This window comes from Dendrobium catenatum, unplaced genomic scaffold (genome assembly GCF_001605985.2).
Source record: "Dendrobium catenatum unplaced genomic scaffold, ASM160598v2 original_scaffold_21741, whole genome shotgun sequence".
NCBI classification, from domain to species: Eukaryota; Viridiplantae; Streptophyta; class Magnoliopsida; order Asparagales; family Orchidaceae; genus Dendrobium; species Dendrobium catenatum.
Window position 1 is genome coordinate 64152 of NW_021340201.1, and position 12286 is coordinate 76437.

General features: G+C 36.0%; 2 protein-coding genes across 3 annotated transcripts in view; both read right to left on the reverse strand.

Annotated features, from left to right (window-relative positions):
* Window positions 1–6564, reverse strand: part of LOC110109674 (phytanoyl-CoA dioxygenase) — a 10380-nt gene extending 3816 nt beyond the window's left edge. The window contains exons 1-8 of the mRNA XM_020840861.2: window positions 6455–6564; window positions 6221–6345; window positions 6066–6126; window positions 5512–5580; window positions 4791–4909; window positions 4144–4291; window positions 3908–4052; window positions 3745–3831 (exon numbers count right to left, since the gene is read on the reverse strand). Of these exons, the coding sequence (XP_020696520.1) occupies window positions 3745–3831; window positions 3908–4052; window positions 4144–4291; window positions 4791–4909; window positions 5512–5580; window positions 6066–6126; window positions 6221–6345; window positions 6455–6509 (809 nt within the window). The 5' untranslated portion in view covers window positions 6510–6564. The remainder of the gene's footprint in view (window positions 1–3744; window positions 3832–3907; window positions 4053–4143; window positions 4292–4790; window positions 4910–5511; window positions 5581–6065; window positions 6127–6220; window positions 6346–6454) is intronic.
* Window positions 6565–8608: 2044 nt separating this feature from the next.
* On the reverse strand, window positions 8609–11864 carry LOC110109676 (pentatricopeptide repeat-containing protein At5g66520). 2 transcript variants are annotated; one of them, XM_028691608.1, is made up of 3 exons: window positions 11373–11511; window positions 11109–11203; window positions 8609–9856 (listed from the first exon to the last, which is right to left on the reverse strand). In XM_028691608.1, exons 2-3 carry the CDS (start codon window positions 11160–11162, stop codon window positions 8663–8665), a joined length of 1248 nt encoding a protein of 415 aa, XP_028547441.1. In that variant the 5' UTR covers window positions 11163–11203; window positions 11373–11511; the 3' UTR covers window positions 8609–8662. The 2 variants fall into 2 exon arrangements, with proteins under 2 accessions (XP_028547441.1, XP_020696522.2); XM_020840863.2 differs by having other exon boundaries at window positions 11109–11864.
* Window positions 11865–12286: the final 422 nt, after the last annotated feature.

Below are 12286 nucleotides of genomic sequence, written 5' to 3' on the forward strand. Positions count from 1 at the left end.
CCTAAGAGTCACAAATAGAGTTGTAAACGAGTCGAGTTTAGGCCCTTATCGAGCTCGGCTCGTTAGATGGAAAGCGAGCTCGAGCTCGAACTCAAGCTCGTCTCACTGAAAACGAGCTCGAGCCGGCTCGTCAGCCATGGACGGAAACTTTTCAATTTAGGAGGGAGTTTTAAAAATTTTAAAAATTGGCGGGTTTTTTAAAATTTAAGTGGGATTTTAAAAACTTAGACAAAATTTTTTAAAAAATATGAAATGTTTAACATTTAAATAAAATTTAGGTGATTATTATTATTATTTTTTAATATTTAAATTTAATAAATAAAATAAAATTATTTTAAAAATATTAATATTTATTAGAACCGGCTCAAGCTCGAACTTGACTCACGAACTTGATAAGCTCGGCTCATGAGCCCATAAATGAGTTGAGCTCGAGCCGGCTCAGCTCACTTACACCCCTGGTAACAACTACTCCCTCAAGTGAGGGTAAAAAAGGAAAAACTATGATAATAAATCAAATCACATATAATAATAATAAACCTAATATAAATGATAGCTCAAAAATAAAATGGTACAATCGTAGTAGTACATCGTCGGCCCTTTATCTGGTAGACTCTCCATGGTCGGATGTCCTCATCAGACAGTTTCTAATTTAATTATTTTATCAAACAGTCCATAAATGTTTGCAAAAATTAAAAAAAATTATATCTATATTAACCTAGAGGATTTTGACACAATAAATATTTAAACCATATTTATAGTTTATGTCATGTAGGCCACTTAATATATAAAAATAAAAAGAAATATAACATTCATGCACTTAGCACATGTAATATCAATGAATTTAATAGTTTAAATATAATATAACAACAACAGCAATATCAAGCCTTTATCCCACTATGTGGGGTCGGCTACATGAATCCTTTTTCTCCATTATATACTGTTAAGAGTCAAATTCTCATTTAAACTTAATAAAAAATGTCATTTCTAATTTTTTCTAACCAAGTCTTTTTAGGTCTACCTCTACCTTAACATAAGTCAAATCTAATACACCTACTTTCCTAACTAGGTCATCAGAAGGTTGTTGTTTTATATGACCAAACCATCGAAAGCGACTCTCTCTAATCTTATATTTCACTGAAGCATATGGAGTCCAGTACAGATGTTTCCTCTTCTCCATAAGTTTGTTACCTGCAGCCTTATAAGCACTTGCATTATCTGTCACAACTTTTACAACCAAATGTTCTCAAACCTCCTCAACAATGCTATCTAATAATATAAATATGAACTTAGCATCTCTGACCTGATCAGATGCTTCAACTGACCTTAAAAACACAGTAACATAAGGATTATTAATGAAAATGTTGATCAGACTTCTATATTTGAAATGAGACCACCCATCTGATATAATTGTTACTCCTGTTTTGGCCAATGTCCTCTTAATTTCTTCGATGTTTTTATCAGTGATTTCCAACTCCTTCAGAATCCATGTTCTCAAATCATACATGGTTGGAGTTTTGAACCCTCTCCCAAATGCTCTAATTGAACGAATCATGTTGTAATAGGCAGGTGATGTTGTAACATTAAATGGAATTATATTTTCGTAGAAAAATCTACCTATATCCTTACACACTCTTTTTCGTGCCTGCCTTGCATTTTCTGTGGCCATCTTCTGTGTAGTAGAAGGCCTATCCTCTGATGTGTCCACCATATAATGATCCATAATGCTTCACTTATTCTACATTAAAAAAACTTACACAAAGCATGCATTTATAAAGAAGCAGGTTAACACTAACAACTATTACTAAAGATGATGAATACAACAATATGTCGATTTGCCAGGGGTCCAGGGGGCACTACCCCCTGACGGGGTTCGAGCGGTACCGAGCATGTACCTAGTGGTACAAAGCATTATTGTACCGAGTGGTACCGAGTAGTACCGAGCATGTACCAAGCGATATCGAACGATATTGAGCAGACAGACTGATTGGGGAATCTTACTTAGCAGAATATGGAGGTCCTTATGATAGAACGGACCGATCTTGTATTTCACAATAAGGTGATAGATGGAACCACGAAAAAGAAGAGCTTTCAACGGTCAGTCGAAGGAGACTCCAGCCCAACTCACGGTAGAAGAGAACTCCAAACAATAGGTGAAGAGCAACTCACGGTGGAAGGAAGACGACGCTAGTCGAATGGAAGGAACTCAGGAAGAGGGGAAAATGACGCTCGAAGAAGAACGAAGAAAAACTAGTTTTGGTTTGTAAATGACCAAAGACGCACGAGGGTGGGGGGGCCGAACCGAATAGATATATATTAGGTTAAGGTTTTTTTAAAATTTTAAGAAGCGGGCGCCTCTGAAACATGAGGCGAGGCGCGCCTCAGTGAACTTGAGGTGTACGCCTTAATGCCAGCTCTCATTGCGTAGGCTTTGAGGCTTAAAAGTTTAAAATTACACTGAAGACGCACCTCTTATTGCGCAATTTTAAACCATGGAATAGACTGTAAGAACACTTCTATCCTGTTGCAAAGCTCAACACCATTAGGATTCTTCTTTCCTTAGCAACAAATTTAAATTGGCCCCTACATCAACTAGATATCAAGAATGCATTCTTGAATGGGAATCTGAAAGAAGTCTATATGGAGATTCCAATGGGGATTCATAAGTCTTACAAAAGGGATAAAGTGCATAAACTGTTGAAATCCTTGTATGGATTAAGGAAAGCATGGTTTAGAAGATTCTCAGTATGTAAAAGGTCATGGTCTTAAACAATATCAGACAGATCGACCATATCTTGTTTGTGAAACAATCATAAAGAGATAAGGTAGCAGTACTTATTGTATATTTGGATGACATCATCTTTACTAGAAATGATATAGAAGAAATAATTGTAGCAGAAGAAATATAACCAAAAATAAAGGCATTGAACAAAATCAACAACAAAACGATAATCTACTATTACATATGAAATTGGATCTCGACTAGTAAAACAAAAAATAATTTTTGATGGAAAATCACAAGTTCTTATCCTGCCTCTGATACCACATGTTAAAATTTTCTCTATTGATGGAAGGATTTTCTTAATCATGCAAATCAATTCAATTTTCCGCAAAAACCACAATGCCCAAGCTTGGATAAGATGATTTTTACAAAACTGTAATCCGAAGAAAGTATGCCTCCATTCCTGATCATCTTCTTCATGAAATTTGATCAAAGATGAGAAAATCTGAGAAAATAGATTTCTTTTCCTTTTTACCCTTTCTTGTTCTAGCAGCAATTTCTTTCTTATGCAGAAAGCTAGCATTCAGTGGGGTAGATAGAGGACCAGTAATTTCTAATTTAGTTATTTAATCAAATGGTCCATAAATATTTGCCATAATTAGGAAAATTAACTTTATTTTAACCAATAAGAATTTGACACATAATAATTATTTAAACCATGTTTATATTTTAAGTCTAGTGAGCAACTTAATATATAGAAGTAAAAAAAAAAACATTTCTAATATCAATGTCTCCAAGCATAACTCCAGAAGCTCCCTTGAGGAGCTTTCAATTAAATATTATCACTTTCTCAAAAACATATATTAAACCCCCTTCAAAACTGACAACTTATCCTATAGATAACTGCCAACTTATGTATTAAGGTTTTATATTCTGCATGTATGAGGAATAAAATTATTTAAAGACTAGACAAGTTTAGCTAAAAATGGCACAAAGAGTGTTTGTGCAAGAGGCCTTGCGATTACCAATTGTTTTTTGCCCATTTGTATCCATCAGTATCAACCACATGCAAGCTCAAAGCATGCCTTGAAGTAGTAGATTTATTCTCAAAGCTGCTAAAACAAGAAGATTGCTTGATATGGTGATATTGATTAAATACTGGTGATGGAAGGATTATAGAAGCTTTACCTTTGATGTATAAGGTCACCATGTATAACGATTAAAGTTCCTGCTTTCACTTCGAGAGGCACAAACTCCTTTTGATCATAGAATGGTGAACATTGATCAAAGTGAACGCCATTGTCATCTCTTATAAATCTCCGTACAAGACCGTCTATATTGGAAACAGAAGGATGGATTTAATTTTACATTATTACATCAATTAAGAATGAAGCAGAAAAGGTAACTATATGAAGAATTTTTACTCTTGTGAGATCCTGGGATAGCCCAAAGGCAGCCATTAATTATGGTAGCATCTTCTAATGCCAACCACAAGCCCGTGCAAGATGGAGGCTCGGTATAGAGAAAAGAATTATCCTGATGCGGTACCACTTCTCCACCAATGCCTGGTTGCTAAATTTTTAAGTATGCATATTAGATAAAAGGGGTAGTAAACTGGAAAAAATTTTAAGAATCACTTATAAGAGTTTCTTGAAAACCAAAGAAAAAATAGTTTAATCTCCACATGCTAAAGCAGTCAATACTTGTTAAAATGAGATGAACCTAGAATCATGAAATACAAATACATTAAGGCTTCGTTTGGAACAGTTTTTTTACTGCTTCTTAAAGCAGCATTCTAATAGAACAAATAAAATTTTTATACTAGAAAACTGTTTTAAGAAGCAGTAAGAAAACCGTCCCAAACGAAGCCTAAATCTCAACAGATGATGAAATCCTTCAACTTTAATATACACCAACAAAATAAAGATTGAAAAAAATGTGACTCCATGGGAGTGTTAAAATTATCTCAAAAGCAATTTAGTTTCTTCATAATCAAAACGAGTTTGTAGATAAGTTCAGACCACATCATTACTGCCCAAAATCAACTATCAGAATGATCTTATGGAGGTACCTTAAATATATACATCGACTGCATAACTGCAGGCCTCTTGTATCCTAATGAAACAAATATGCTTGAGATCTTTTCAGAACTTGAAAACTTTTTGAATATAGGGTCAATTTCATGCAAAGCTGCAAAAGAAAATAACCAATGAGATTCAAGGAAAAAATAAAGAAATAATTACAACACCCCAAGTTCAAGGCATGCTTATATTATTTTAAGAGTTAATAAAAAAATTTGACCAACTGCTCTCATAATTAAATTTTAAGATACAAAGCATGAATTAAGTTGAACATTTATCATTTTATGCAGATAGTGACCATAGTGTGTAATCACCTAAATATCACTTTCCGCTGATTTTTTTTAATCTAAATTGCTGAATCAGTCCTTAATGCTGTTAATGGATGATTAATGAATTTATTCATACACAACTAAATTTATGAAACATTGATCTCATTAACAGAGCCACCTAACTTCACATGCTTAATAAATGCTCCTCTTATCACATAAAATTATGGATTATGCTGTTTTAGTACTTTCATGTATAGATAGATCAACTAATTATTCTTGTTTTTTGTTTGGATGCTAATAAAAAAATTTCTAAAAATAAAATTTTGTAAGGCTTACTCTCAAACATATATATATATATATATATATATATATATAATTATGGTATAGATGTACGCGCATGCATTGATGTAGGTATGACCAAACTATTAAAAGACATACATACCATGGCCAACTTTATTAATGGAGAGCTCCTTTGGCTGCCTCAATCTTCCATCATCCCCAAATGCTTTCTCTGAAAAAAATAAAAAAAAAAAAGAAGTTGTGGAAATAGGTTCTTACAATTGGAATTAGAGTTAACAAGTAAAAAACAAAAGCATAAGACATCAAAGCGAGAGTAACTAATTGAGACATGAGCCAATATATGTGTTTTCCAGATCAAATCGAGAAACCATTATCATTAATATTTTTTAGAAAAAACTGACCCTAGACATTTTAGATGAGGCTAGATGTATTCGTGAAATAGAGACTCATCACGCCTTCATATGCATAACTTTCTTGCCCTGAATAGCAAAACTCAATTCCTTGAACTAAAAAAGCGGATGCGTTTCCAATCATTTATAAAAATTAATAGCAAGTGTCAACATGCCATTTAAAAGTAAATTTTAATGATATAAAGTGAGAAAATTTACGATCAACGAGTATCTGGCAAGATTCAAAGCTTCCAGAGCAATGATATATATTCATAAAATTAGTGAGTGATAGAAGAATGGAAAAAACCTTCGAAGAAGAACGAAATCTTCTCTGCACTCTCGAAGAAGTAATCATCCGTAAGCTTTTGCTGTTGTTGTCGAAGACCAGCAAAAAATTAGCATAATCAAATCCACTCCTTCTTCCTCATCCCCTCCCACGAAATGCCTAAATAAACCACATACCTGGTTCTTGGTGGAAAAGATGGAAGCTGAAGAGGAGGCATCGAAACCGTCGAGCAGCTCCACCATCCGACTCCTCATCTCAAGGATCTCTTCAAGGGAATAAAATGATTCGATAACTAGAAACCCTAATTCCACAGAAGGCGCTCACAATCATTAATACTCCATAAATTGAAGGAGAATCGTTATTCGTTACCAGCAAACTCACGGAAAAGAATTACAGGGAAAGTTTAATACCATTGGAGTTGAAGGAGCTGAGCTGCTCTTTGCTTAGATTCCCGGTGATCCCCATCGCTTCCCCTACTAAGACGTTGACGGCAGCTCGAGGTGTTCGTCGGAAGATTTATCTCAAATACGCGACGGCAGCTTAGAAAATAAGACAAAAGAAAGGATGAGTCCGAGTTCATACGAATTACTCCTTTGGTTCTACATATTATATTAGATGATCTTAATAATTAATTTATTAACTATTTATTTAGATTAATGCATCACCAAAACTCTGATCCAATTATATGTGAATATCAGCTTAGTATTTGCATAAAAATGTGATTTTTTGTTTTTTTTTTTTGAAATATAGGCCTATTAAGATTTTGTTTGGTGCAGCTTCCGTACTACTCTCTAAAATGGCTTTCTAGCATAAAATTTTCTACTCCAATAAATTTTTTGTACTCAAAGTTGTTTTAGAAAGCGATAAAAAAGCTGTTACAATGAAGTCTAAGACTTTGTTTGGAACGACTATTTTATTGCTTTCTAAAACAGAGTTTTTTTTATTTAGGAAGCAATAAAAAAATCGTCTCAAGTGTAGCCTAAGTCAAACTCACGCAGGCATCACATATGCAACTCTAGCCCAAGATGTTTAAGTTGATAGCCAAAATTCTTAACCAATGGGCCAAGATGAGCTTTATAAATTTTAGATTTTCAGCATCATTAGAATTCCACTTACAATATTTATATAGTTGAATAGAAAATAATTCCGAAGATACTAAATCTATTTTTATCCGATTCCAAATGAGCTCAAAAGTCAAGAACTTGAAGTGTAGTTGAGAACTTAATACTATTAGTATTTGTTGTGTAAAACAATCTCCAAATCATATTTGCTTATAATCAAAAAGATCGTATCGATGAGAGAAATCTAATGAGCTCACCCAAAATCACTTTAGTTCTTATGTTATTAAGGCTCTCAAATGCTAAAGAATAGTTTTTGATTGAAGGAATAAACAGAAGCTGCTCCATTACATGTTTAAAACTTTTGGTTGAAATTATCATAACATCAATTCATAAAACTAAGTATATGCATCCTTCATATGAAAAGGAAATGAAATTTATAAATCTAAAAAAGTATGGAGCTCCATTTAATGATCATTGGTGATGATCACCTCTAGCAGTTGTCATCGCCCACACTTTATCGCTCATTCGTATCTGCTCGACCATCTTTATTTTTTTATAATAGTTGTCTGATTGTTGTTGTCATTTGATCATCATTATTCAATTATTTTCACCCAACTGATATCAACCAACCACCATTGTCTAATCATAATATTTTGACTATCACCACTTAAATAAGCATCATCACCAGACTCTTTTAGTCTAATCACCAATTCTTGACTGTCATCATCATGTTTTACTATATTACTCCAGTATTCTTAGAGTAATAAATTAAATAGGTTAATTAAACTATTTAGTTAAAAGTTAAAAAATTAAACAAGAATGTTAAGAAGTAAATAAAGGATTAATTAATAATCAGTATAGAGAATTAGCCTAATTAATCTTACAATTATCAATTAATACTTTATCTGTCAAATTACTTGATTTCTTAATCAATCCTTTACTGTATTATTAGCTAAATTATATAAGGATTATTAAGTAGATGTTTACCAATTAATTAAAATAATGGATGCTTTTAAGTTATAAGGTTTAGCTAACACAAGTTAATTGATTGTCAGCTGTGCCTTATTAAGTTTTTCTTTAATTCCTTATGATGTTCTCTTGTTACATAACATTATTGAGATACTTCTTCATGTTAACCATCCATTCTTGACTTTACAAACTATATTCTCATATGTATTCTTCTTCTTCTTTTATATATCAAGATACTCGAACATTATATCTAGGAATTAACTTATTTCCTAAAAGTATCCACTCATAATTACCAATAAAAGATCCATTAAATTTGTAAATCATGTGTTTTGCTTTTTTTATCAATAAGAAAAAATTTTTTCAATTCTAAATTTTCACTTATTTATGTACTAAAAAGCTATTTTAAGAAGCAACAAGAAAGCCGTTCCAAATGAAGCCTTAGGCTTCGTTTGAGATGATTTTTTTACTGCTTCTTAAAACAGTTTTTTTAGCACAAAAATTAATTTTTTTTCTACTAAAAAGTTGCTTTAAGAAGTAGAAAAAAAGCCGCAGGCTCTCTCTGGTCCTATAGAACAAGATCCATAGTGATCACCAATAATCTCCACAAGAACAAGATCCATCTTTGAAACGGTGGAACCTAATCCTGTCCCTAACAATTATTTCCCGCTCATACACCATGGATATGAACTTTGTGGCCTTGTGGCAGTCCAAGCAGACGCGCAAGTTCTTTACAATCCGAATAGTCCTCCCTGCTCTTGTATTCATCAATCCAAAAGCAATGGCTAATTTCTCACTGTGTCTTGATAAAGCTGTCTCCTTATCTTCCACATCAACATCGACCAACACTTCTCCTACTTCTGGAACATAACCAGCTTCCTTTAATTTGCTTCCCATCTCATCCAAAAATGAGTAGATCGACTTTGTTTGTGGGTGAGACCTGTCTCCAACCAGAAACTGGTGGAACATCCCATCCACTTCAATGGAGCTGCAGCCCGGAATCTTCCTCTCACCTGCAACCTCAATTTTCTTCCTCACCTCATTTGAATCATTCCATCTACCACATCCCGAGTAAATGTTCGCTAGTAAGACATGGCAACCAACATGTTTGGACTCGAACTCCTCGACGAGTTTTCCGATCCTTTGTGCCCTCTCCAGGTCCTTGTGGATGCGGCAGGCGCCAAGTAATGAACCCCAAGTTGCAGCATCTGGAGCCATGGACATGTTTGATATGATATCCTCCGCATCTTGCAGAAGCCCAGCTCGTCCGAGAAGATCCACCATGCAGCCATAATGCTCAAGCTCAGGCTCAATCGAATACGCGCTCTTCATCATATCGAAGTAGAATTTACCCTTTTCCACAAATCTTCCATGACTGCAAGCAGTTAGCAGAGATACAAATGTTACTTTGTCAGGAAAGACTTTAAATTGATCCATTTTTTCGAAGAGTTGTGTTGCTTCGGCAGAGTAACCATGAATGGCAAGACCGGTGAGTATGGCGTTCCATGGACGTACAATCTGCTTTGGGCTATCTGCTTTGTTAAACAGGTCGAATGCAAAGTCTATTTCGCCGCACTTTGCATACATGTCTATTAGACTTGCAAGCAACCTGTCATTCACTTTGATCCTTGCCTTGTTTATGAAAGCATGAATCCATCTTCCTTGATCCAAAGCCACTAAATTAGCACAGGTTGCAAGAATGGTTGACAGGGTGAATTCATTTGGTGCAATGCCAGCGAGCTGCATCTGCTGGAAAAGCTGCATGGCTTCCAAGAACCAGCCTGTCTACACATAACTAAAGAATTTTATATGTGAGTTTCAAACCAGAAGAAAAACGTAAAGATAATGATACTATTTCAAAATAGTGCTATGCATGGCTTTGATATTTTTAGGTGCTTGCAAGCTGCTCGCCAGTGATCTCTCATATCTTAGAGGATAAATGTTTGGAATAAATTTAGGATCATAAACGTCAGGATCAGTTGCTTGATTCCTCCGCAGTCTTCCTCCCTCTGCCTGAGTACGCAATACTGGTGCGGTTACTCGGATCATGCCAGAGATGGGTGCTGGTCACGGGGTGCGCTGGAGGAGCAGAGAGGCGAAGGCGCCATTATGGTTGCCAACGTGTCTATTTTGTCTATGAAACGTATGAAATTAGCACATGAATTATCTAATCGATCAAGTGATGCATTCGCTTGAGCTGTCCAAAAGGCTTCATGTCTTCGATTGTCATTGATGGCCCATCTTCTTTGGCGTCAATGATCGTCGACAACCCATCTTCTTTAGCTTCAATCGTCGTCGTCAACCCATCTTCGGTGTCGATCGTCGTTGACAACCCATCTTCTTTGACTTCAATCGTCGCCGCAGCCCATCACTTTTGCAGTCCGACATTCTTTGGAAGCTCCAAACTCTAATACTAACTGATGTAGTTGATTGGTGGAAGAAAGGATTTGCTAGAAGACCAAAGAACAACAGGAATAACCCAAATAACTAAACAAAGAATGTGCATCTTTCTATATCCCTCCTTACAACATTGTTTGTATATATAATGACAATAGAATATTCTAAAACGTAGAAATGTAAACTAGACCTATGTTCTATTATAACTATGATATTCTATATCACAGAATATGGAAGACCACCAAAAGTGGGTTTTATGCAGCGAATAATCAAAGAAGTGCATGGTAAAAGAGGCGCTCCAGATAGAAGTGAGTACACTTTCTCTTCTGAATCCACAACGATTGTGTTGCTCTATCTTCTCTATTGCCAAGTACTGAGAATGAAGTGAGAGAACCCATTCACGCAAAAAAAAAAAAAAAACTTAGTGAATTTAACCCATGCAGTACACAACATGGATTCCTAGTGCAATTCACATCGCAGAGACCATTGGACATGGGAAGGAGATCACCGGTATTATTATTATTGCTGTGTCAAGGAATGTTTTTCAATTGATCTAATAAGGTTATTCAACCACAACTACCATTACATCTACGACTAATGACATGGTTAAGTTCAAGCACATATAGATTCGTGTATTTGCCTGCACATATCCCGCAATCATCGTGCTCCAAGAAACCACATCTCTTTCAGGCATTTCATCAAACACCTTCCTTGCACCCTCCGCATCCCCGCTCCCTACATAGACTCCAACCATCAGATTCCACGAGAATAAATCCCTCTGAGAACATTCATTGAAAATTTTCTCCGCATCACCCGCCAATCCCCAACTCCCATACATTTTAATCAAAACATTCGAAACAAACAAATTGGTTTCGAACCCACGCCGAACAGCATGTCCCCTGACCTGTTCCGCTTCACCGAGCTCCAACCCACTACCATGCCGGCAGGCAGCAAGCACAAAGGTGATCGTATACTGGTTAGGCAGAGGAGCAGATGAGTCACGAAGCAGAGAACGGAAGAGGCGGAGGGAGACAGAGTTGGAATGGGCTTTGATGAGAGAGTTGTAGGAAAAGAGAGGAGGTGAAGGAGAGTGGTGAAAGAGGAGGTCAGCATAGGAGAGAAGGGGAGGGGTCGATGGTAGGGAAAGTTGGACTTGAAGCAGTTTGCTTGGAGGGAAAGGGTGGAGGAAGAGGCCGGAGGTGAGTAAGAGAGCGTGGGCTTGCTTGATCTTAGCAAAGGTGTTGCACGAGGAAGCTTCGAGGAGAAAGAGAATGGGATTTTGGCGAGATATGAAGGGGTAGAGATGGCGAGGAGACTTGGAGGGAGAGGGCATGGCGGGGAGGGAGAAGAGAGGGGGTTTTGCCGTTGGCATGTGAGTTCACAGTTTAGTTATTGAGGGCTCTTTTGGCATTAATTATTCTCTGCGGATGCCGAATGTAGTTTCACGTCATCTCTTTGTTGTGTATCGCGGCACGGTATTGCTCAATACCGCTCTGTACAGCGGCTCGATACCGCTGATATGGCTGCACCTGATTCGCCTCCGGACATAGGGCTGCATCCGGTCTCTGCATAGAATAATTTCTCCTCATTTGATTTCTTCTTATTAATTAAAATTATTATTTTTTAAGCAAATAATGATTTATTCTTTAAACAAATTCTTCTTGATGGCTCATAGAACTTGTCAGCACTACTAAAACAATATCTAGATAGCTAGGTTCTCATTAAAAGAACACACCAAATGAATGCGTCCTCAATTCAGAACTTGACAACATTATAATTAAAGATTAGTTCGGGCCTAATTTACCAAATACAAAGCCA